Raw genomic sequence first — 27827 nt, 5'->3', positions numbered from 1 at the left:
ACTAAATTAAGTGACGCGGTGTGATTGAAGGTCATACTAGAGACACTATGCAAAGGTTCATCCGATTTTTATTTCACGATCGATCGGACCTTGAAAAAAATAACCCTTCTACATTACATCAAAGAACTTACAGATAAATTGATATGAAAAAATTGAATTAGTATAGAATTTTGCTTATTCCTGTAAAAATAATTCTAAAACAAAATACTTAGTGAATTAGTCACTAAAAACTGGAGTTATTAGTGTATCTCACTAATCGTAAACCGAAATACGGTCAATCAGGACACTGCATGCAGAATGTAGCAACTCTTTTCAGCATGTTTCTTCCCATACTGTTCATATAATTTTTTATAACAATGCTGACAATTTTTGCAAGCTACACATATTTGTCCAGGTGATTTCTCTAAACAATGGACTGTCTTCTTGTTGATAACAGGATTTTGTACTACGGTTTCTGTATCAGACATTGGCTTTTTAATAATAATGTCTCCAAAATGTGAAAGTGAAAATAATTTTCCATTAAAGAATTTTCGGTGTGCAGCACTGACTAGTTTCAACAATAAGCTCCATTGCTAATTTTCTGTACCACTTTATAGTTTTTCTTAAATTAGAATAGTATGCAGCCAACTGGTCAGAAAGATCTACTCCTTTTTTTGGCTTTGTTATAGCTCAAAATGCAATCAGGTTTCTTTACTACATTCCCAAATCTGTTCTGTTGTTTAATTCCACCAACTTTCCTTTTTGATTAGAACATGAAGTCATCATTAACAGCTGTCTTTAGTCCATTCATTTGACTACTTTTATTTCTTTATTATTTTGCATACCTTCAACTTCACCTCTTCTTGGTTTCTTTTTACAAAAAAAACCTTTTCTATTTCCTCTAGTGTGCCACAATAGAATATCTTCCTTTTCAACAGCCCTTCAGCTACAGGTAAACTAGTGTAAAAACTCTCTCCATAAAGTATCCTCCCTTCATCTAACAAGCCTTCTGTAATCTCTATTGATATTTTACGAGCATGGCCAATGTTTTGTGTAACTTCTGCTGTTTTTCCTGCATAAATAATTATATAATAGGTATATCCAGATGGCAGACACACTTTGTACAATTTTATCCCATACTTATGGCTTTCTTTGGGGTATATACTGTCAACAAATAAACCTTCCTCTCCAAGGAATCATACTCTCATCAATTACTAATTTTTTCCCCTAGCTTTATAACTGCTCGAAAATTACTTAGTAACATATTTAATAAGTTGCTATTTTAAAAATTCTACTACTACCATCATCATTTTCATTGTTCAAAAAGTGCCAGTGGTTTAAAACTGCAATAAATCTGTCTCTGGGCATCATTCTTTTTACGAAAGATTCACAAACATATCATTATTTGACCAGTAAATACATATATCTAATAAGCAATCTATGCCCATCAACATAAGAATTGCAAGAAATTTTCTCATTTCACTCGCATTAGTATCAGCCCATTTAAATAACTTTTTATTTTTTCTGACTTCATTACTCAAACTCTGATTAGCGAAACGATTAGTTTCAGTAACAATAAAATCTAATATATCATCCAATAAAAACATGGTAAACAGCTCATATAGATTTTCTGTTGAAATGTCAGACCTTAAGTACTGATCATCATTTTGAAATTCCTGAAAGGAATTTTACATTTAAACCAGTAATAGGAAACCAATCAGGCCTGTTTGTTGTAGATTCATCTCCACTTGAAAATCTGATGTATGGGAGTTATGTGAAAAATGCAAACCACTTACCATGTTTTCGTGATAGTCCAGGTCCTTGTAGGTGTTACCAGAAAAATGCACAGATTAAGGGCTGGTCTGAGAGGTAATTGTAACACTTGGCTGAATACTTGATGTACTGGGTCCAGAGGAATCTACAGGATACTTTCTACTAGATTGAATTTTACCTTGCAGATTCAATCTTATCAATAGATAAATAAAAGTCGGTATTACAATCCGACTATTTTAAATGTCACATTCTTTATCGCTTGTTAATGATGATAACCCTGATTTTTTCATCATCAGCGCACTTTGACAGACACAATAATTTTTCGTTTAGGCATTTTTATTCAGTAAAATGAAAAAAAATTAATAAAAACTGCAAAACTAAAGAAACGAATGCATAGACTGGTCATGTCTGGTAGACAAATAAGACTGACATAAAGTAAGCTAGTAAACGAAAATGCAGCATGTAGGAGTGCTACCCCCCCCCCCCCCACCAAAGACCATTTCCAACCAGTCAAGGTGGTACACTTCCTGAACCACAAAGTGAATGGGTATAACAAAGAGCCGGTGCGGCACACCAGAGTACAGATTCAAATTACTAGATTGAAAACAAATTACTAATAAATAAACAATTTCAGTTACATTTATAAAAAAAAAATACAGATGTCTGATGGAAAAACTATACGTGACAAACAAAATTCTATTCAAAACAAGGAAATAATGTGCCAGTAGGAACGTGCTAATAAACCGAAACCTCATTATTATTTTCAACGAAACAAAGCTTTTAAAAACTTAAATATGCATCAGATGCATACTTCACATTCAAAACTAAGCTGACATTCTGTAAAACCTTATGCTTCTTTTATACTGCTGACAGTACTAGTTCAAATATATCATATGCATGTTCTAACGTGATGCTCTCACAGTGAATATTACGGAAGCAAATCAAATTACAAGGAACAAATACACTTCAAGTTGGAACCTGTAAATTGTTCATGACTAAAAACTTCCTATTTTACATGCATGTTCATACCTGTTGCTATCAACGCAGGTAAATACTTTAAACTAGGTTTCATTGGGCTGAGATGTCACAAAATATTCATAATATATATATATATATATATATGTATATATATATAATTTTTTTTTTTTTTTTTACTTTTTGGGGATTGTGGAGCTAAGAAGGTTGAGAATCACTGGCCTAGAGTGTCAGTCACAATTTTTAATAATACTGTCTTTGAAACTTCTGGAAATTCTAAGGAAAGATCTCCAACTGTAAAGCAACGATTTTCTCTCACTTTTGCATTCACATGTTCAATAAGATTATCAGTCCAGACACTAGGCTTGCCACTTCTCTGTTCATTGTGAACATCTGAACCTTTTCCTTTCTTTTTCCTGTTTAGCCTCTGGTAACTACCGTTTAGATAATACTTCAGAGGATGAATGAGGATGATATGTATGAGTGTAAATGAAGTGTAGTCTTGTACATTCTCAGTTCGACCATTTCTGAGATGTGTGGTTAATTGAAACCCAACCACCAAAGAACACTGGTATCCACGATCTAGTATTCAAATCCGTGTAAAAATAACTGGCTTTACTAGGACTTTAGGCTTTACTAGAACGCTGGAACTCTCGACTTCCAAATCAGCTGATTTGGGAAGACGCGTTCACCACTAGACCAACCCGGTGGGTTTGTGGACATCTGAACCACTTTCCTTAAACTCACAACACCACTGCCTCACTTTTCCTTCACTCATTGTAGCAAATCACTGATCAAATTTCACAACAGGCTGGATTTGTTATTACCACATTCATTTTAAAGACATTGCCTTGCAAGAGCAAACAACAATGAACCGACGGCAATAGTGGTTACTTACCCAACAGACCACTTAAAGCTACTGAGCATGTTTGAACTAATGAGTGTTGCCAATCACCATTCATAAGTCATCAGCCCTTATTTTTTAACAGCACTTGGTACTTACATCATACTGTCCTAAATTTAGTGGTCACTTTCATACATAATATGTGGATTACAACTAATATGGAGATATGTTCTTTGTTTTCCAATCCAGATGTACAATTTAATTAAGTTTGGATTCATCAAACTTTGGCAATTCTTTATTTGAATCCTGATAAGAATTACAATGTTTTGAAATTTTTTTTGCTGGTCCTGTACCTACTAATTACAATTTCTTGCTATATACAAAATGTTTCAGTATTACTTAAATTTTTTCAGGCAGACCTTTTTTCATCATTGAACCAGTTGTAAATCTAATTGTTTTTAGGGTAATTGGAAAAGCTATAAAATGAGTTAAGTTTTAAAATCAAGCCAAATGAAACTTTACACTGCTTGTCTGATGTTCATTATTCATAGCAACGATAATTTTCACTGGACAAATTCTCTGTCCAAAGATATATGATGGCAATTTCAAAAACACTATGCGAGTATGAATCAGACAGAATATATATAAGGGGTTTAAAAACAACATTCATGTGCTGGGGATACAGAATATTAATGTTTATAAGTTAGCTTATATTAAGAGAAAGGTTGTGATATACCTCAACTGTTTTTATTGCATGACAAATGTAAGTCCAGTGGCCTAGAGATCCATCAAGAATTATTTGCAAATCATCTTTGTCATAAACTGATTGGTACTGTTCAGAACTTTGAAAGCGTGAATTTTTTAATAGAAAAAAATTATAACAGTTCCTCACCCACCATACAACTTAGATCTAGCTTCACATGACTTCTGTCTGTTCCCAGAGGTGAAGGACCTGAAAGAGCAAAAATTTGAGATGAATCTAGAGATCATAAAAGCCAATGGCAAAATGTTTTTGAAAGATGCCTGGATTTCCGGTCTGAAAAGTGGATGAAGCAGTGGAAGCAGTGTGGTACACTTAAGGGAGACGAGTTTGCAAAAGAACATAGAAATGTAGATTCAGAATAAAATTTATCAGATTACAGCATTACTTTTTGGACATGCCCTCACATGTATCCTTCAAGCATTTTGTTACTTTAAATAACTTTTTTTTTGAATTTTAGTTGTATTCTTTATTCAATTTTTTTTTATTATAAATATTCCTGTAAATTTTCTTCTGAGGGGATCTTTCTTCTATTGCAATTGATTTTTTTCATGGCTTTTTCCTTTCTCAAAATTAAATTTATACATCAGTTTTAAATCTGAATTCCGCACCTTAATATTCTGTGGTCTTGGGCAAACTAAATTATGACTTTTTTTTCTTTTCCTAATCACATACCAAATAGAAAAATAATTAGTATTAAAAGTACTAAACAAAAAAAGGATTATTTTACCTTTAACACTTTGAATTGGATCAACCACAACAGCAACTGCTCGCTTTGAGAGCTGTTCAAAACTTTCTTGTGTATTTATATCAACACCAGATAGCCAGCATCCAAATCCAGGATGAGAGTGATACCACCCTACGACCATTTCTGGACGTCCTGTCTGCTTTAGCATGTCAAGCATTTTGGCTTGGAATACTGGATCAACAGCTTCCACACTGACACCCTATGAAAACAAACATAATTAATTCCAAATATTTTTATGATCTTTTACAAAGTCAATGGTTAATAAAGTTTCTTAATGCAGGATAAATTACTAAATACAGAGGATTAATTTAAAAAAAAAAAAAATGCTTTCCTCAAAATAGTTCTTTTATTAAATAAAAACCATTGGGCTAATGGCTATAAAAAATTGTCACAGAACTGTTTATAGCTTTTAAATCTCTAAGAAAATGGAATGGTAGGTTTTTTGTACAATTTATTCAAGGAAGAAAATACTCAATAACCCGTTTATATATGGATCCCCATCATCAAGAAATCTGAAGCTTAAACCTATTAATAATACACACATTGTGAACTCAATAGGTTATAGGACAACTTCTGAATTACCTTTCTGTTATTCATCCAGACTATATGCTGTCAAATCTAGTCTGGATGAACAGGATTGTACTTTACCCTTGGAAAAGAAAAAAAAAAAATCAGCCCTATATTAACAATATATGTATTTTTATAATACATTAAAACTGTCTTGAAAATTATTAATTTCAGCTAAAATATTGTGATTTTTTTTATGCATAAAAGATACAGTAAAGAAGTATCCATTAAAAGGTGTCTATTTAAAAATTTCTTATTTTTTCAAAAAGCAGTAAAATTTTTTAACAGTATTCCCAATACTGCATCAAACATAACTGAATTAGTAAGGGGTCTTTATAACATGCCTACTAACTAGGTATTTTTACCCCTCCTTCAGCATGTTATCGAAAAAATCATTTGACAAGAAATGTTTATATGTTAGAAATATAAATATATATATTGTGACACAAGAGAAGGTTCTACTAATGGAAAACATGAGATTAATAAAGAAAATAAAAAATGTAAACTGACAAATAAATTATTTTTTGTTAAATTTAAAGAGAAACAAAACAATAGGGGAACAATAGAAGAAATTTCTAAAATAGAGCAGAAGGTTTGGATAACAGATGTTTTGAAACAATTATAGACTAGAGGATGGATCTGCTGCTGTTACATCAACACTATCTCCCTAGGCCAAAAGATACAAATATTGTCAAAGACCAGCGGGTGGGATAGTGTGTAAGGGGTGCACACATTTAAACACAGTGTGCAATAACCTTTGAAAGTGTACAAGCTAAGAATGCATCAACATTAATCCTGATTTACAACAGTGCAACAATGTTTTGTTTTGTGGTTAAGTATGAGAAGCTGTACAGGTAAGTTCACTGGAATAGGGACAAGGTGTCATTAATAAAAATAAATTTCCTCTGTAAACAGCAAAGTAGATAATGCTTATATTAAGTTTATAATTGATTTTGTAATTGTAATCAAACCAGAATACTCATTTTTTAATTTTTAATATATTTTTTACGTTGTACATTTCATATTAGAATCAGAATTAACTTTTATGTCACATAATTTACTTACTTTGTAAATAGTAAGATAGTTAACAGTAAATAAATTGTTTCTGTATGAATTTTAACAAGCGCAATCTTTCAATATCCTTTGGTCAACCAATAACAACAAAAAGGTATATTTATTGTCACAATAAATTTTTTTTATGTACATGCAATGAATGAATGCTAAAAATAGTTAAACTTATTTGGCAATCCATCTAGGTGGCAAGGCTGTAAACTTCAACTTAAAATATATCTATCTACAGACAGTTGGGTCTTTGATACAAGAGGTCTATTCAGAAAATAACCGAACATTTTTAATTACACGCCACAGCAATATTTTTTGACATGTGGTTGGTAGCATTGTGTTCTGCATAATCACATTCTTGGATTGTTGATATCTCATTTAGTTTTTGTGTTACTGTTGCTTGAATGCAACATTAAGTGATCGCAGCGATTTTTGTAATGTGCGATTTTCAAAAGCAATGATACAACAATTAAAATTTTGAATAAAACTGGAGAAACTTTCACAGAAATTTTTTAACTTTTGAAGCAAACTTATGGAGATGATGCTCTGGGTCACACACAAAGTTACGAATGGTTTTCACAATTTAAAAGTGGTTGTTAAGTCAACTGAAAATGATCCTCGACCAGGAAAGTCTATTAATAATAAATAGCAAATTTTGATGTTTTGATATACATTTCAAATTATGATGTTTTAATAATATGTAAATTTTAATAATTCAAATACATAAGCAATCCTTACTGATTAAAATTTATACCAGCCAAAAATGTTTAGTCTTGAGTAACTACATGGTAAACAATCACAAAAAAACTACAAGATATTTCAGCTGGGGGATTCAACTTTTGGACTTCTTTGTCAAAATTTGCTAAAAAATTATTATTTTTTATATGTAGATAAAAATAAAATATGTTGGTATTTTACCATACATAATATTATTGGTGATATACTTACCCCTAAATTTTTATGAATTTTTGAAAACTAATTAAAAAAAAAAAATCAGATTTTGGCTTCAAATAACTCTGATAGTAAGAAAACCCCAACATTTTGTACAATTTGCAGTGTTTTTGTAGATGTTGATGGCAAATAAAAAAGTTTCTTGTGTATTGTAGTAATAAAAAAGTTATAACCTCTCAAAAATCATAAAAAACCTGTTAAAAGCAATACCATTTTCACTCACTAAATAAGTATTCTAAGGGGGTTTCTTGTCTTCTTTGCATTTCACATTTTTTATATTTAGCCCCATGTTGTTGAAGTTGACACGTTATCAAAATTTACAAAATATTTTTTTTTAAATTAATGATAATTTAACCCAATACAAATTTTTAAGGCTTGTAAAACTTACCCAAACTCAGATTTCAATGAGTAGCCAACATATTTTTTCAAGAATTCATTTTTATTTTTATATTGGTTTATTTTTGTAAACACTATCAAGGAAAAAATGTGGTATCACTTTTAACAGGTTTTTCTTGATTTTTGAGAGGTTATAACTTTTTTATTTGCCATGAACATCTACAAAAACACTATAAGTTGTGAAAATTTGAAATTTTTATCACCAGCCCCATCAGAGTTATTTTAAGACAAAATTTGAATTAAAAAAAAAAATTAGTTTTCAAAAATTCATAAAAATTTAGATCTAAGTATATCACCATTAATATTATTTATGGTAAAACTACTAACATATACCTATATATAAAAAAATAATTCAAACTGTATATACCATCCTTGCCTCTTGAAAAAAATTACCAAAAGTGAAATTTCACAGTTTTTTGTGTTCAACTTTATTGGTAATTTTCTCATAGAAAGAAGAGCGATAGGTAAATAAACTAATGGATCAGTCTTTTACCCTGAGAAAATATGAATAAACTGATTTTTGTTTCATCCTTCCAGGGCCAATAGTTTTTTAATTATGATTTTTTCCATAAACCCTTATAACCACAAAAATAGGTGTGTGCACGTAACAAAAATGGCTGCCACAAGTGAAATGCTTAAACAAAATAGTTTTAAGGTCCTGAGACATGTAGGAAACAAGTGGGCAAGTTTCAATTTTTTTTTGAAATGGTCAAGCAACCACCCTTGGGTCACTTCAAATGGACTGACCCATTAGTGAATTTTAATTTTTTTTTCAAAACATTTAACACTAATAAAAATTTAACATTTTTATAAGATTTTTAATAATAAAACAGATTTTTATTCAAACAAATTGAAACACCAACTCATCACTTAATGAATTGATGATTATCACACATCTATAAAAACTGAGCGTATCACTAAGTCAGTCCAATATATGGACATTATCAAGGCTCAAACAGTTAGACAAAGAAAGTTTTACTTCATTTATTTACAAAATACCTAAAATTCCAATTATTGGATAAAATGCTATGAATGTAGTAAAGCATGATTTATTATGATAAAATAGTTAGTCACTTCTTAAATTGAGAAATTTCTACAGAGAAAAGTCATAATATTATTTATGTACAAATTAATTCTAAAAATGTTTTAAAAACCGAGTGGTATCTCAATGTGCATGTGTGTGTGCATGCACACGTTTTGTATACATGCACATTATAAAATTTAATGATCACTACAAGTTTGTAAACTTACAGTGCCACTTTGGGGCATTGCAAATACATCAATTACTCGCACAGTGTAATCATCTACGAATTCTCCCAGCATGAGACCCATAACTTCCATAGGCACTCCAGCACGACCATGCTTCAGCATCTTCAGCAGTGCAAGAGAAGAAATATACACTTGTTCGGCAGTATCCACAACAGGAGCATCAGAAGGTGGTGGTGCCTGACTCAGCCCTGGTACACCTCCACCCAACCTCAGCAACCTATCCATTCTAAAATCAGATACAGATAAACATTTTAAATGAAACTACTTATATTTAATAACGAACAATGCTAATTTTATACAACACATACCCTATTTTCTGTTCTTTCTTAAATATAGATAAGTTATATTGAAAGTCAATCCCTGATTATCCACGACAGTAACCAGGAAGAGGATCACAGATAATCCAAAATAGCAAAATCAAGGTTGATCCAAAAATAATATTTAAAAGAGTAATATATGTTAAAAATGACCTAATACTGTACTGTAGTACTGCAGTACAGTACCTGGTACCTGTAGTATGTGCCTAGTAAAAGTAATATCCAGAAATTAAGTTCAAAATACATAATAACATATAACAAATTTTCACTATCACTAATACTGAATGTAAATAGTTTGTGCATGCAGTAGTGTATGTGCTACATAACATGTAATATAACAAACAACAAAACTACAACACAATAACAAACTAATACAAACTACAATCTATAACAAACACTTATTAAAAATCCAATAGCTAATGAGAAAAAAATACAGACATTGAAAAAAGAATTTAATAAATTGTGCATTTTACTCTTCCAGATTTTTTTTTATAAATATATAAGATGCAAATGATTGTTGTTATGTCTGAAAACACTTTCTCTTTAACTGAACTTTGTAGTTTGCATAGCATAATATTATCACACACAATGAACTACTACTGTCTTATCATATCCAAAATTACCTATAGTACAGCATTTTTATATTCAAAACAAGCACACTTTCAAGTAACAAATGAATGAGAGTAAAACCTACCACAGAATGATGAAAACGCTTTAAATTTTTTGTCTAAAAACTATTATTTTTTCCGAAAGGCACACGGTTAAGCCACAATGTGGTTAAACCCCACTCGTGGATAATCAGGAGAAGACTACGTTATAGGTTATACCATGAATTGAATTATACAAGGCTACTTTAAAAATTACTAATGTAAAAATATTTAATTTATCTGAATATATCTTGCAAAATATTTTATGTTAATTTATAAAAATTGACTAAAATGTTTTTATGAAAAGTGAGTCTGCATTTTTTCCAAAAAATATTCAGTTGCAAAATTCAGATTTTGTGCTTCTATAAATAGTACAGGCACCTAGGACAAATTAAATAAAAATTATACCATGTATGGTAAAATTTTCATTAATTTTTTTTTTAATTTCTTCAGTATGGGTAAAAAATATTATGCAGTTTTTTTTCTACCCATGGAGTGGCATACCTATCCTTTCCAGATGTGTTCTGTATATTGTACCAATCAAAATAAAAGATTTATTTATTCTCTGAGAATAAAATGTATGTTTTATGGAGATTAATATGATTTTTTGAACTTGATATCTTTAAAATCAGTAAGTCATTAAAGTTTCTGCAAACCTCCAAAATTGGTTGATGCTTTTACACAAAATGACTGTTCAAAAAAATATGAAACATCCTAAAAACTATTATCAATATCTTAAGAGCAAAAAAAAATATGGTTAAGATACTGTGACAAAAAATAAAATAAATTTTACTTGTAAAATTTTAATCTTGCATCTTGTGATTTGGTACAGATTGACGCATGAAATAAACTGGAACATGTAAACTATACTTTTTAAGTACATGAAAAATAAATTGTAAAAGGTAACAACAGTAAGAAAGTCAGAAATACAAAAAACAGAGGTTGCTTTTAAGAGTTTGTTTTGAAAAGATTCTAGAAATCTGGTGGATGATAAAATTACATATGAGGCTTTAAGATGAACTGCAGAAAAGACAAGTTTATGTCAAACTATTACATGAAAATGAACTAGATTGGTAGGTTGACAAACAGCTGTAGAATGTCGAAATTTTGGATTCTGGACTGTTGTAACATCTAGTTGTGCACCTTCCCTTTAGACTGCAATCGACTGTACTGAAAGTGTCCAAAATCCAAAAAATTTGGATTTTGTACTTTTTCTTAACTGCAGTAATAAGCCCTCATTGAAAGCTTTTCAATGATTTATCATAAGTGGTACTTATATTCTATTGTTCCAGATTTATAGTCAAATAAAATTTTAATTAATGAAATATTTGGATCATACAAGAGGAAAGTTAATAATTATTAACCTCAAACTGAAAAAAAAAGCTATTAGTGAAATAAAATTTTATGTACTTTTCATTTTAATTTAAACATTTTTACAGAGGTTAATAATTAATAATTAATCAATATATTTAAACTTATATTTAAGTTAAAAAAAATATATGTATATGAGGTCAGATTTGAACCGATGTGTGCACGATTAAATATCTGACATGTTCTCACTTACACCAAATAACTACTTGAGCAATGTGAAACAAAATTAATATATAAACTAATATAAAATGCTGATATTAAAACCACGAAAAAATGTGATGCAATGTGGTATCTACCATAATACAATTAACTATCAAATGAAATTCAGCAAAAAATGTGTATATGTAATTTAATAGATGTACAAAAAAGTCATGTGATGTCTACATCAGACATTTTTTGCAGGAAAAAATAACATTCATTTTCATAATTCCATCAGTTGTGAATGTAATGTGTTACATGCCTACAATATAAATCTGTTACATTGGGCTGTTTTTTTCTTCTATTATTCATATAACTGGTTTGACACACTTTTCTACTCCTTTCTGTTTTTTGTTATCCTAAGTCATCTATTATTTAACAATCTTTGATCTACTATAGATGCTATTTTTACAATAAAGCAGTTGATTGGAAAAGAAAGACAATAAAAGTTAAGAGACTCATACTATATTCACTGGCTTTAAAAAGGAATTCAAGTCTAGATAGTTTAAATTTTGGAGTATATTAATAAGAGAAGGTTTACTTTTCCCTCTAATTAATGCTATTAAAAGTTTGTACAAAACCAAAAGCACTTGTTGTAATACATTCTGGTAGAGAATAGAATGTAAAAAGGGGCCAGCGATACTAAACAGGACCGTTTGACTGTTAAATACTTGTTTGACAATGCTCTACACAGATGGAAACTATTTTTCAAAGATCATTGTTTATTCTGCAAATCATTTGTGAAAAGTATAACTAGTTCCAGAAACCCAATATAATGGCTTTTATTACAAATACCTACTAGATAAAAAAACAGGGATGAAAGGAATGATCCAGGGACATATCTCAAGTTATAATCAAATAGGGTATGAAATACATACATAGGGTATGACAGAGATATGATGAATAAACTAATAGGTTTAGGCCAGTAAGCAGAATAATTAATAACAATTAAAAAATAAAACACAGAAGGAATCTAAATTAAAATTCTATAAAACTATAACATTACCTTTTCTGGTATTTAGAAGTGAAAGCCGGTAGAGTTGCCCAAGCCTTAATTTCAGAAGTCTAGGTTTTCACTGTTCATCTTATATTAATGTAGGCAATCTACCATGTTATAAGGCTTTTTTTTGTAACCATAAATGTTACATGTACAAACTTTAGTGTCTAGAATGGGAGAGGAATTGTATAGTAACAAACTTACGATAAAATATTATTTTCCCCAGTTATTTTCATAAAAGTACTGTATATCAACAAATTTTACTAGCTGCTGCCACAACAATTATCATCACATTGAAATACGTTTTTATTGATTCAATAAACATCTTATAACAGCCTTAAATACATAAAAATATTTATTTTTTTTAAATACAATTAACTAAATACAGATAAATATTGGAAACTGCAATAGGTTATATCTAAACGCCGATTCTGCAGTATCATGCTACGATAAACCTTTGTTCACAATTATACTTAGGCCCCAACAAATACAGACAAAGAACAGCAAGACAATAGACGAGGTAATAAACTTTAACATAAATATGTAATAACAACCATAATCTGAAAACGTGTAGATGTACACCATAATATGTTGTAAGGCATTGTTTTTTATAGTTTACAAACGGAAAGAAAGTTAATACAATTCTTTTAAATTAGGCATGAAAACTTACCTTCCAGGTTGACAAGCTGAACTTTGTAGTGTAATTAAATGTTACGATTATAAGAAAACTACTTTTTCTATAAAACGATCTTTAAATCTTATAAAAAATTATAACCACCGAACCTCTCAATCACACATCTACAAAGGCAAACGTCATGGTGTAGTTATACCAAATCAGAAGAAAAAATATATGGTATCTCTCCTACACCTTATAACTGCAAGGTAACGAAAAATAAATAAAATTTCACGTCATTTCGAATAAATTTGATTTGTAAAAAAACTACTAAAAGTAATTATGGAAAAATATATTTCTGTTCCTTATAAAATGTTTAAAGAACTTCTATAATAAAGTTTTAATAGGCTCCCATTTATTATGTATCATGATTCTTTATATATATAAAAAAAATAATACTTTTTGGAAATGGAATTGATTTAAAATAATTAAATATGATAAGTTCTAGTTTTTAATTTTAAATTTCCTTTAGAAACGAGAATCTATTGTAAATCATTACAAAAAAATAAATAAATAATTGTGGTAAATGTATTACTTTATTTTAGTGACAGAGAAAAACGCAAATCTCTTCTACTGACTACATAGCCTTTCACCGTGAAACCTCCGATAACACTGTTTATTGTAAGGTTGTGTTGTAGCAAGTAAAGTAAATATCGTCTTGTTACTGATCAAATAATAAATGAATGGTGATAATAATAAATGAATGGTTAATTATGTTGCTTACTTTTCGTTGTTTTTATTAAAAATTATTCAACTATGGTGAACGCCGACGTTAATGTTTCTGCATCATCTTTAAGGATTGGCCCTAAAGGCCTAGGTAAATATTCTATTAGTTAATATTAATTTTTAACAATTGTGAAAAGTTAGAAAGAAGATATAGCAACTTTGTCCACTTCATAATACTAAACTATAAATCCGTTGCTAATACCAATACTGTACTCTAGTTACTTGACTGTTAAGAACTGCTTCCCTGGTTGTTAATTGCGACTAAGTTGTTCATTTTCCGAGAATGCATTCATAGTAAAGCTTGTTCGTATCTTTGTTAAAGAAGATTGCCTTTACATGAGATATTTATTATTGGTTTTGTACTTTATTCATTTTTTCTTGGTTTTTGTTCCCAGTGAGCTTTTACTTAGAATTCTGATAATAATCTTTTGTGTGTTATTTACATTAAATTACAGTAATGCAAGTTTCTGTCCAGTCTAATGATACTAGTCTGCTTTATCTTCAGAAGAAATGGTACCTTTTGTTTAATGGCGTACCTAATGTATTGTTTACTAAATAATGTATATCTATATTAAAACATATAACTTTATTAATAAAAAGAAATTAATTTTTAAAAAAATTCAATTTGAATTGTAAAGTTGTTTTATATTTTTTTAAATTACTTCAAATGGTCTATGCTACTCAAAGTTTTCCCCCACAAATTTTGCTAACTATGATTGCATGAAATTTCTCCTACCTCATCTTTTTTTTTGTTATCGCATTTTGATGATTTCCAGAAAATGTTAAAAGGATTCATGGATCCACAAAATTATATGATGATTAACCATATAATGTTGATATCCTTCTTTCTATAAATTCTGTTAAGATTTCTAACAGTTTGAGACTGTTATTGAGAAAAAATTTTGGGAAAATTAAGATCACAGATTAAATACGTTTATGAAATAATTAATAAAAAAAGAACAGATAAACTAGTAAATTTTTACACAAAAAATATTCTCAATAAAATGAACCTTTCTATAAATTCAAAATTAAGAACTTATAGCAAAGTTTTAAAATCAGTAATCTTGTACCACATGGAAACTACAAATATAGCTGTAATAGAAAATCTAATCAAGATTTACTCAAGACGACTAAAATTCTATGGACACATGGAACGAATGAATAAATCAAGGCTAAACAAACAGATTTTCAATAAACTGGAATTATAAATATGAAGGTGGCTATTAAACAGTATAAAGAAGATTACAAAAAGTTCAAAATTACAGAAAAAATACAGAAAGGAAATTTTTTAATTAAAGGTTCATGTAGGTGAAAAGGAAAAATTCAATAGAGGAGAATGGACTGAAGAAAGAAGAGCTAAACAGTCCAAAATAATGAAGAACTTCTGGAAGAAAAAGAAAGAAACCACACGAAATTATTTGTGTGGTTCTTGAAGGCTTATCTAGAAAGAAAAAATTAATATACAGTAGTAGTACTGCATGAAATTGATTTTATGTCCAGGAGCAGTCATTTCTGTTTTACTTGCTTGTATATATTTTAATATTGATTTTTAGGACGAATACTACTTTTCATTTGCTCCGAAGATATGCCATGGGTTTAGTTCATTATCATGAGTAATATTTTTTTGCCATTTCATTAATGGATGAACAGAATTTTTTTATGATCTGTGAACTCACAGTGTTAGGTATTTACCATCCCTCCTAGTTTTTAAATGTAATATTATCCTGTTCTCACCTTAAAAGTTTTGTCATAAAATTTATGAGCAAAATGTTCAGCAAGGAATTGAAAATTCCATTCTTTGAAATTAAAAAGCTATTCTTAATAGCTCATTCGCTCAAAGTCTTATACTATTTTTGATATCAAATTTTTGGATTAGTAATTTATTTTTAATATTACCATTGTCCAAGTCTGTGATTACCAAAAGATTTATTAAATTAGCTATTCATTGTCATTATAAGTTGATTTTGTGATCCTTTAGAAATCCTGAATGAGTGAAACTTGAATTATAAATTAAAAAATTATTTATATATAAAATTTATAAAGGCCCTTTTTAGTTATTTTAATACAATAACTCTTCATTAACTGTGTGTATTTAAATCTGAAACCAATATCAGAGCAGATATTTAAGCTTTATATATATGTATATATAATAATTAGTAATAATAACTAATTTATATATATATATATATATATATATATATATATATATATATAAAGAAAGGGCAATGCAAAATGAACAGTGGTAAATTTTATTAACGTTAAATTTTTTAAAGTTTTCCAAAAAACAAATTTAAGAAAGCATTAGGCTCAATAAGTTATCAGGTTTGAATCCTGCTCGCACATGGCAATTTCTCAATTGTTATAAAACTTCTATTTCACATTTCAAGCTTATGTGGTGATACATATATATTTCATTTTAATGTCAGAAAGGTAGTAAAATATTGAATTAATTCTTATAGTTTTCTGATAAAGTAGTTTAGTAAATAATTTTCAAAAGCATTATTAAAACTTATGAAATTGTTTAATTGCAGGTGATCCAGATGATTATTCTTTGAGAAGAGTTGAAAAAGATATAAAAATACCACAAAAAATGAGGGATAAAGCCCGAGCCACAAAATGTGTGCAGGAAGTTAAAGGTATTTTATTTTAATATATTATATAGAGTAAATGAAAAAAGTGGTTAAATATATTTTTTTTAATTTTTCTGGAGAATGTTTTTTAAAATGTGAGAGAGTTATTTATTTTTCATGTAATTTTAATGACTATCACCTTAATTTGCTCGTAGTACATTGATAAACATGACGGATGCAGATATGTAGAATAAAAAATGAAACTGAGAATTTTTTAAAAACATAATCCAATTACCAAAATTTTTCATAATGAAGGTGTTGAATCAATTGGACACATCCCCCTTACTTATGGAATTATATTAATAAAGCATGCTTAGTTCTGTTTTTAGCGTTTCATTAGATGCCAAAAATTCAATCTTTTCAAAACAAAAGTTAGTTCCATAAGAACATGAAACATGCCATAAAATTACTGTTTTTTATTGATTTTGTGATTGTCTGCTTCTTGTTCACAAAAATTCCCTAGAATTTGTAAATCAGCATACTTTGCTGTATTAATTCATATTTAACCTAAAACAGTAACATCATATCTTTAGAAATAATAAGGTACCTACAAGTTTTTATATGATGCTTATATAATTTTTAAATAATGGTTTATGATGATTTCTATTATCTTTATTGTTCAAGAAAATTCAGTTTATTGTTATAAGATACAAATATGTCTTTCACAAAACAAAATGTTTTCATTATCCAATGCCATTATATTTGAATGTAGGATGATATTTATTATACAGAAAGAAAAATAGTTTTGGTTTAAAGGACACAATGTAGTTACATTTCTTGATTATAGAAAGATACGTTGACATAACAAAATGATTTTATTATTAAAAGTTGCGTAGTAACTAACTTATTTTTCTACATAATCACCAAAACAATTGAGGCATTTGTTGTATCATGAAACCAGCTTTCTGCCTTCAAAAAAGTTTGCCGCCAGTGAGGTAAGGTACACCTTGACAGCCTCCTGAAGTTCTTCATTGGTGGTGAAGTGTTGTCCACCCAACTATACCTTCAATTCTCAAAAGAGGTGAATATCGCTAGGTGCTAGGTCTGGACTATACAGTGGATGGTCAGAAACTTTCCACTTGAATTGTTTGAGAAGGTCTTATGTTACATTGGTACATTGCGTTCATGGATCAAAACCACGCCGGACAAGAGCATGCCTCTTCATTTGTTCTGAATCGCTCTGTGGAGGCGACGTAAAGATTCACAATAAACTTCTTTTGTTATTGTTGTCCTCTGCTCCATAAAGTCTACCAACAAGATACATTTATGGTCCCAAAAAACTGTAGCCATTGTTTTCCTGTTGCTCAGTTCTGTGAATTTTTTCGGCTTGTTTGGAAAAGTGTGCATCCACTGCTTAGACTGTTCTTTCTTTGGTCTCTGGATTGTCATACTGGATCGAAGTCTCATCACCAGTAATGATAGACATTAAAAACTCGTCACCCCTCATTATTGTAACGTGTAAGAAACAGCAAGGTTGACGCCATTTACTGTGTTTTGTGATCGTCACTCAACATTTTTGGGACACAACATGTACACAGTTTCCGGTACCCTAGGTCTTTAATCACAATTATTTACAGAGAAGACCTTGAAATTTCCGGGATTTCTGCAGAAAGTTCACTTATGATAAACCTCTATTTGTTGCTGACAAAACTATCAACAAGCTCAACCAGGTGTACAGTAGTATCAGATTAATGTCCTTGCTTCGTCACGGATGTCTGTTCACCCTACTTTAAATTTCCTACACCATTCCTGTACACTACAATCACTCATAAAGTTTTCACCATACACTAGGCTCATTCTGCGATGTATTTCAGCAGCACTACATCCTTCTGCTTGCAGAAAATGTATCATACTTCGTGGGAGCATCGATCGTAGTGGCTATGTTCAATTGTTGTTGCTCGGCTCAGGCTGATGAAATGGAGCCGGCAATGGTAGAATTTGTGGTGGCGGGGCGGTGATTGTGCCGCCCCCCCGCTCAACATGAAGGTGTATCATGAAGTTCTTCCAAAACTTTCATAACCTATTCTTTTTGTGAAAATAATGGAAAAAGTACACATAAGCATACGTCTTAATATGCTTCATTAGTAAAAGATTTCGCTCGTTTTTTCAGCTACCGTGGTGAAATGAGATTGTACTGAAATTTTTTGGATGTTAGAGCAGAATTAGTGATTTTTATAGTTTTTGGCCTGAAAAATCAAATAAAGTAGGTTTCAGAACCATATATGCATTAGTTTTTAAGAAATCTTTGTTGAAAACCAATAGATTGCACTTAAAACCCTGTTTTTGGCATACAATAACTTTGTTCAGTGAAATAAACACATAATACTTATAAACAAAACTTGTAGAGAATTGGTGCAAGGTAAGCTGAATAAACCAAAGAAAAGTTAGAAAAAAATTGAATTTTATTTAGAAGTAGTACATTACTACATTTGTCAGACAAGTACTTATTTAATTTAAACAAAAACCAAATTTGTTTTTGGTGATGTGAAAAATTTTAAACAATATTTACTGTTAAAAATTGCGGTTAAAAAATTTAAAAAAGTAGAAATTGTAATATAAAAATAAATAAATAAAAATTACTTAGATAATTTTTTTTTTTATTGATGACTGAAATACAATAAATTATTGGAAAAATTATTATTTCAAAGTTGGCAATAAAATAACAGCTGATGATAATGCACAGTACTGTATTAGTGTTTAAATCATTCTGTAAGGTATATTAAGAACATTGGATACTGTGTATTATACTATCATTAGCAAAGGTTTTCTATGAATTTTAGCTTGAACATGAATGGCTTTCTATTGAAGTAATGCTGTTCTTATTTACAACAGAGAGATACGCCGATATGGTATTCACTTTGGGTGTGTGTATAATGCTACAGCTGCGGCAGTCGAATATGAAATCCGTTTTCCGAATTGCAGGATTCCAGATCCCAAATCAATTAGTCCGACTTTTTGCAATCTTCAGGAAATAGGTTCACTACCTAGCATTTGTATCAGCTATGAACAATCTGTCCAACTTGACGATGTTACTGATGAAATTATTATCAATGCAGTTCAGCGCAGTCCAGGCATGACGTCTTTCTAAGCAGATCGGAGTTTCACATTCATTGGAGTGGAGGACACTTAAAACAAGTTTTATTCTCATCATAAACAGCCAATTGAACATGTACCCCAGGAGATAGTCCGCTTTGAGTTCTGCAATTAATGGAATACAAATTGACAACTGTAAAAATATGTTTTGTTTACAGAGGCAAATTTCACTTGGGAGATGGCTTTAACAACGTACGCAATGACTATACATGGGCAGAAGTAAATCCTCATGAAACAGTAGAAAGCAATTTTCAACACTGATTTAGTGCCAATGTATGGTGCAGCCTTCTTCACAATCATCTGTTTGGATCGTTCATATTACCTGGCTGCTTAAATGCTGAGGTGTACTTGCTCTTTCTTCAGGAAGAATTGTCGCAGCTGCTTGCAGATGTTTCTCTAGCGCTGAGATGTAAAATATACTTTCAGAAGGTTAGCGTCTCTCCACTTCTCTTGTGCCGTTTCCACTCGCTTAAATCATCATTTCCCTGAAAAATGGATCAGTCATGTAGGTCCTCATTCCTGGCCACCAAGATGACCTGATTTAGCACCTTTAGAATTTTGTCAGAATGAATGAAATATATTGTATACAAAACAGAAATTCATTTTGTGAGGAATTAACTTTCCGCATTATGAATGCAGCTGAGCAACTTAAAGACAGCCCTGAAGAACTAAAAAGAGCAACAAAAACAGTAAAGAAGCTTGCCAAGAAATGTGTTGAAAATAGTGGTCTCATTTTTGAACATTTATAAACTGATATATAATGAAATTTGGTCTACTATATTGTTTCTAAATAAAATTGGTGTTTTTCTAATTTTTCTTTGTTTTTTGAAGTGTTTTATGTGTTTATTACTCGTTACCAACGTTATTGTATGTCAAACATAAAAAACGTGTCTTTTTTTACCCTAATTTATTGGTTCTCACCTCCAGATTTCTCAAAAACTACTACAGATATGGTTCTGGGATTTATTTTATTCGACTTTTCAGGCCAAAATCATAAGAAATCACTAATTCTGATCCTTAACATGTTGGCTGCTATGAGGATCACCGGGGATCTCATGTTAGTATAACTGGCAGGCCATGAGATCCACGATGTTTCCTCAGTCACTGTTCAGTTTAGTTCATTATAAGCGTTACTCGGCCTGTTGTGAATGATTGTAATGTGTTTCACGGCACAGAGGAGGAAATTTCACTGAATATGTCATCAAGTGCTGCCATTTAGCAGATTTTTTTTATACTTGCAATAGCTGAACAAAGTCAGTAACGTTTCTAAGGTTTTGTCTGTTTGTTTACAGTGTGTTGAATCGTTATAGTGCTTGCAATTTCCTATGTGTTTTATTTTGAACTACAAGTAAGTAGTATATAGTACATAGACAATGGATCAGCCAGGAACTAGTGACACCTGGCCTGAAAGAAAACGATCTTCATTATCAACAAAATGGTTGTTGGCGGATCTACAAAACGATTCGGATTCACAGAGTGATGTGGAAGATGAAGTTTCTCTATTTTCAGACTCAACAGAATCTTCAGAAGAAGATACTAACGATAATTATTCCTCAGTCAGTGATCGTACCACAAATGAGAATGTTTTCAATGCTTCTGATAATATATGCCATGAAGTTGATGAAACAAAATTAGCATCATACATTATGTTTACGCCATTGCGTAAAGTTGCATTATTTCCTATGAATTCTAAGCTAGGGTAGGGTCTTGTTGTTTGTTACAGGCTAGGTAAATGTATTACTCTGTTTCATTTGGGCTTGTCATATGTGTATCTGTTTGTTTAAATTTGTTTGAGACCTGGCGTCAGCCAGACGGGCGATTCTGCAATCTTAATTAGTGACCGCGTGTTTCATATCTCGCTTTATTTATTGTTGCCTTCACACACCCTTTTTTCTTTCTTTACCATACTAATACATGCACACATCTCTTGTTTTTTACACACACTCTCTTCTGTCCACTGCCTAGGCTTGGTTTCCCCCTCTTTTCACGCCATTTTTTCGGCAGAGTAGATCAGACATTCACCATGTGCAGTCGACTGTGACTTTCTCTCTCAAACTTTGTGATAATTACTTCCATCGTATTCATACTCAAAAACGTTGTGGTCGTTCTCTCTTGCTCTTCTCATCACCTTTAGTGAATTTTGCAGATTTCTATGTTTCGTCTAGCCTCGTTTCTTCGATAACTTCATTTTCAAGTTCAGTATATCACATCTCTGATGAAAAGTGTTTCATTTACTACAAACCAGCCAATTCCATCGACTCCGAATCTCCTCCAGCTGCTTACTACAATTTAATAGATGCAGAATTTCTCCAAACTCATTGCTACAAATCTGAAACGCCATGTCCTGCTCAACCTCTAAACCACGTTTCACCTCTGTATTCCTGATACACCATTGCAGACCACGCCTAGGATTACTTTATGTATTCATATGTACTTGCTTTCACGAGTTCATCTCTTGCTAATATTTATGTGTGATACAGGCAAGTGCAAATTATTCATTATTATTCATATTAATCGTTTATGTTATCATTGTTCATGTGTAGCACATTCTATGTGTTATTAAATGACAAATCTAATTCATGTACTGAATTCATATTACGTTTCTTGTATTAATCTAAAGAAAATTACTCCTGATGTGAAGTTATGTTTTTGGACTTTGTAATCATGTTTTCAAGAAAGCTTATTTACTAAAATGAACTCTATTTAGATGTTCACTTATTTCAATTTGATTATTGTAATTAACTTTTTTTATACTGGAATATTATCGTGGCTTCTTTTTTCTACACTAAACTAGATTTACATGTATTAATTATTTAATGTTAAGTATGATGATGTTCTTAATTCAGAAATGGCCAGTGCCAATAATAAGAATTGTTTTAGTTCATTTTTCTAAGTTAATGACATTTGTTCATTGCTAATTTTTCATTATTACAGAATATGTCAGTAATGCAACAGTTTCCAGTCATACTATGTTTATTGCTGTTATGTTTTTCTAAGTATATAATTGTAAATAAGGTGTTTTCTGTTCTCTTGTTTTCAGGCTTTGTTAAATTGTAGATTTCAAAATGTGTATTTGAAAAATGTATATTCATGTATTTTCTCATTTAATATCATTGTTCATATGTTGATTCAGCTGATATTTCTTATATAGAATTAAGTTATGTTTATTTCATAATTTCGTTTAATTTTTTAAGGTTATGATTTAACATAAGTTCATTTGTTTTCTTTCAAATTAAAGTCCAATTTCTTTTGGCAAATACGAACTGTGTGTTCTTTTATTTTTGTTAACTTTACCCAACACATTTCGTTTAGTGGAGAAGAACGATACAATGAAGAAAACTACCCAGATGGCAAAAATCAAATTACAGTTTTCGATGTGTACAAGAGGTTTATGGATGATGATGTTTTGAAACTGATTGTGTTACAGACTAACAAGAATCATGCTAATTTTCAATTTAGAACCAAAACGAGACGTTCATATAGAGTTTCTAAGTGGATCGATTGAAATGAAATCGATCCACTTATTATTGATATAAATCAATAATGTTTTGTGCATTATTGATTTACATGGGTATAGTAAAGTTTTCTAAAATTAGTGGTTGCTGGAGTACTAACATTTTGTTCAGAAATTCCATTGCCCCTAAAGTAATGAGCCGCAACAGGTTTCAGATATTATTGAGATTCATATATTTTGCAGATCAAGAACTTGCAAATAAAGATGACAGGTTATATAAAATTAGAGATATAATTGATTTGATACAAACAAAATTTTATGCACAATATTGTCCTGGTGAGATGTTAGCTGTTGATGAAACAAGGACAATTATTTTTTCGCCAGTATATTCCTAATAAAAGTCATAAATATGGAGCTAAATTATTCAAACTGTGTAATCCTCTGGGTTATACTCTGCAAGTGATGGTGTACTGTGGTCAGTTTGACGATAAAACAGAGAGCATTTTGCTGAAAACGTTGTAATGCAGCTAATAGAAAAGTACCTTTAAGAAGGAAGAATTGTGATAACTGACAATTTTTACACGTCTGTTCCACTTTCTAGTAAATTGCTTCAACGAAATACATATTTATTAGGAACTTTAAGAAAAAATAGAAAGTACTTAGCTGAAGACGTAATGTTGCAGAAAATAAAAAGGGTCGATATCGTAGGTAAGCAAAACAGCAAAGGTGTCGTTGTTGGGAAATGGAAGGACAAACGGGAAGTTCATTTTCTTTCAACGAAACATACATTAGAAGTAAGTGAAACTGGGCGTTGTAACCGAAAAGGTGAAGTTATTATGAAGCCGTTGGCTATTCAAGACTACAACAAAGTGAAACAAGGTGTTGACCTATCTGACCAAATGTCCAGCTACTGTACTCCTCTGTGGAAGACAATCCGGTGGTACCATAAGGTAGTGTTCGAATTGCGTTTGAGCACAGCCGTTGTGAATTTGTGGATAATTTTTAAACATTTCCATTCAAAACAAATTGAAATCAATGAATTCAGAGAACAATTAGTCCTTGAAATGTTGGGCATCATAAAGATGGAAATCCTGTGCAACAACATGTAAACATACAACCATTACCTGATCAACATAAATTACTTACCACTACAGTTACGGACAACAATAACAAGAAGATTAGACGACGTTGTAAAATGTGATTCGCAGAAGCATCTAAGAAGGGACGGGCTGTTGCTCAAAAGACTGTTAAACTTATTTCGACAAAGTGTACGTGACATATATATGTGCGTAAATTGTTTTATGTACAAAGATAAGAAACAATCATTAAGTTCACCATTGTAAACAAAAATAAAATATTTGTGAATAGCACCGGTGATCTCACGGCCCTGCGATTATTTAGTATTGTCTAAGGGCCGTGAGGATCACTGGTAATCTCACATTTTTTCATTAATTTAGGGTTTTTCATTGTATTATACCTATATATGTATAACATACATCACTATTAGTAATACTAATAGTATATCTTTCACGGCCCCTGGGGAATGTTTTTTGTTATACATTGCAGCAGCCAACGTGTTAATTAACATCCTGAAAATTTCAGTACAACTTTATTTCGTAATTGAAATCTGAGCGAAATTTTTCACTAGCCATAACTTGCAAACAAAGCATTTTAGTTCCATATGCTTGTATAAACGTTTTCCATTATTTTCATGAGAAGAATAGGTTATGAAAGTCCTGGGAGAACTTCATGATAACACCAGTAAATATGGGGTGTTTGTAAAAACATTTCAAGAATTCAAAAGATAGTCCCCCATATCAAAATAAAGAGAAAACTTTATATCAACATGTGTCCAGAAACCCTTAGTTTACCAGCTAACTGCAATTTTGTATTTTTAACATAAAAATGTATTTCTCAGTAATGGTTAATCATATCAAGCTAAAATTTCATATACTGCTAGGGTACCCAGTGTTTTACTTTTGTGAAAATAATCAATCTGATCTTGCAGTACATTTCAAAATGGCAGCATATAAACTTTTTAATTATTAATATTTTTGCAACTGCTGATTAATTTAAATGTTATGTAAATGTTATTACAAAAAAAATGTTAAGTAATTTATGACAGTAAATGACACCTTATATATTCAAAAATTTTCATAAATAACAAAGTTATGGTAAAAATTCTTGAAGTGAGTCACTCTAGATTAAAAAACCAGTTTTCATTTCCTCCCAAATAAAATTAAATAACTTAATACAATCTCAACTGGAATAATTTTATTAATGTTATCGTGTAATAAATTATAATTTAATAATATTGAAAATATTACAACAAAAAAATATTTAAATCATGAAAATATATTAATAATTAATATTAATACTGAAAAATAATTTACATTAAAGCAAATGTTGTAATTAACAAGTCATTGTTTAAATGTAAATAAAAAAACATACCCAGTTTTGGTCAGTTTTGCTACTGACATAGTGAATACATTGATCTGTGCTGTATGAGTTTATTTTTATTTATTTATTTATTTTTTTAATGATTTTCTTATTCATTTGTGTTGGTTATTTATTATTACTGATTTAGAATTGTTTATCCTTTATTGGATAGATGATTATTAAGCATCAGTGGTTGGAATAAAGTAATTTTTAAAGAAGTTAGGAGCTTGTATATATAGCTACATGTGCCATTTTAGAACTAATTATACTTTTGATTAAAGAAAACACACACACATGTACAGGTGAACAAGAGTTCTTTACAACTAAATATTTAATGATTTAATAATATTTAATATTATGATATAAATAGATGTTATATATGGATTTTGTTTAAAAGTAGTATTAAAAAAAAATTACACTCATTCCTGATCATGTGGAAGTGATGGTACCATCTCAGTAGCAAAAATAGAAGTTATGCTTATTTTATTCAGTAGTAGCCTTGAATGCTTACATTAAACCACTGTTCAACATAAGTTTAAAACAAGATATAACAAATCACTACTGCTACGGCCTAATATCTGTGCATGGTATGAAAGGGTTAAGAAGATGGGAAGTGTTGAACAAGAAAGATTATGGGCTGCCAAGTATATCTGATGAAAATGTTGAATGAATGTAAGAGACAGTTTAGACAAGTCAATACTACAAGCAGTATGCGAATTAAAACATCACAATTCAGCTGTTCATAATGTATTATAGCCTTATAAACTTCAGTTACTACCAAGAAGTTTGGAGTGCTTCTAAGAATTGTGTTATTACCATGTTTGATCATTTTATATCTTGATGAAATTGTTTGTTCTGATATGGCTACTTTTCATAAATAATAAATGGAAAGGCAGATAAATAAAACATTTCAATGTTGAGCATGCTAACAATCTAAATTAATCCATGTGTTGTGTGACAAGTTGCATAGTGATCAGCCTATTTTTCTTTCATAGACAGACTAGGACTGGCAGCATTTACGCTTTTCTAATCTGTGAATTGCTTGCAATGGTCCACCGACCTAGCCATCAAGATTTCCCAACCTTAATGCCTTGCAATTTTGTTATATAAGATCTCATCAAAGATCTTGTATATAATTCTTGGATTGCTGACATGGTAGTTTTGAAGGCAAGAAATTTACTAACGCTAATCCTGAAATTCTGCATTGTACTTGGTAAAATTTGGATTACAACATAACATTATATGCTATCAACATATTGAATGCTTGTGACGATATTAAGAAGAAATTTTAAGGTGTGATCTATCTAACTATGGGAATGATAATTTTATTGTAGATACCGTAATAATTTTTTTATAAAGAATCAAAGTTGTATAGATCTTTTATGGATACCCTGGTTTTCAAGATTTAAGTTAAATGACATAGCTTTTGTTGATTGTTATGTATTGTTTCAGCATTTCATGAGTGTGTGGAAAGTGCAGGATTGAAAATGTTTTTTAACTGTCGGAAACCAAATCAAATTTTAAAAGATTGTATCAAAAAATGGTTTAACGACAAAGATTTTAAAGAAGAATGTACAAAAGAGTTCTTAGCTGAAAGAGCTGAATACAGAAGAACGGGCATACCTCCTGAATATTACCATAGAATAAAGAATGACGGGTCTGAAAAATGATTTATTTCTGAATTAGCATATTTAAAATGTTTATTACAATTTAAATTGTTTTAGTTAATCAGTAATTTGTAAGTTTTATGTAATCTATAATTGTAAATAAATAAATAAAATACCTGATTTTACTCTCCCATACCCTGCTGTTAAAAGTGAATATTTTATAAACATTTATGATTATCAAGAAAACGTGTTTTAATCCTTCTCATTTTACAAATAGTTTTTGTTTAGTATTAACTTGAAAGACTTGTAATTTTTATTACAGGTATTTTCTCTTTCTGTGGTTAAATTAAA

At 30.3% G+C, this 27827-nt stretch overlaps 2 protein-coding genes across 2 annotated transcripts in view; one reads left to right on the top strand and one right to left on the bottom strand.

Moving 5' to 3' along the window:
- Window positions 1–13685, bottom strand: part of Rpn11 (regulatory particle non-ATPase 11) — a 31234-nt gene extending 17549 nt beyond the window's left edge. Inside the window, exons 1-3 of the mRNA XM_075364422.1 lie at window positions 13525–13685; window positions 9307–9550; window positions 5062–5278 (exon numbers count right to left, since the gene is read on the bottom strand). Coding sequence (XP_075220537.1) covers window positions 5062–5278; window positions 9307–9549 — 460 coding nt within the window. The 5' untranslated portion in view covers window position 9550; window positions 13525–13685. The remainder of the gene's footprint in view (window positions 1–5061; window positions 5279–9306; window positions 9551–13524) is intronic.
- Window positions 13686–14083: 398 nt separating this feature from the next.
- LOC142323976 (COX assembly mitochondrial protein homolog) lies at window positions 14084–27671 on the top strand. Its single transcript, XM_075364436.1, has 3 exons — window positions 14084–14344; window positions 16785–16889; window positions 27322–27671. The coding sequence occupies exons 1-3, from the start codon at window positions 14284–14286 to the stop codon at window positions 27537–27539; spliced, it is 384 nt and encodes a 127-aa protein (XP_075220551.1). The 5' UTR covers window positions 14084–14283; the 3' UTR covers window positions 27540–27671.
- Window positions 27672–27827: the final 156 nt, after the last annotated feature.

This window comes from Lycorma delicatula, chromosome 1 (genome assembly GCF_047948215.1).
Source record: "Lycorma delicatula isolate Av1 chromosome 1, ASM4794821v1, whole genome shotgun sequence".
Taxonomy (NCBI): domain Eukaryota; kingdom Metazoa; phylum Arthropoda; class Insecta; order Hemiptera; family Fulgoridae; genus Lycorma; species Lycorma delicatula.
Note: the sequence above shows the minus strand (reverse complement) of the source record. Positions and strands in the feature narration are given on the sequence as shown.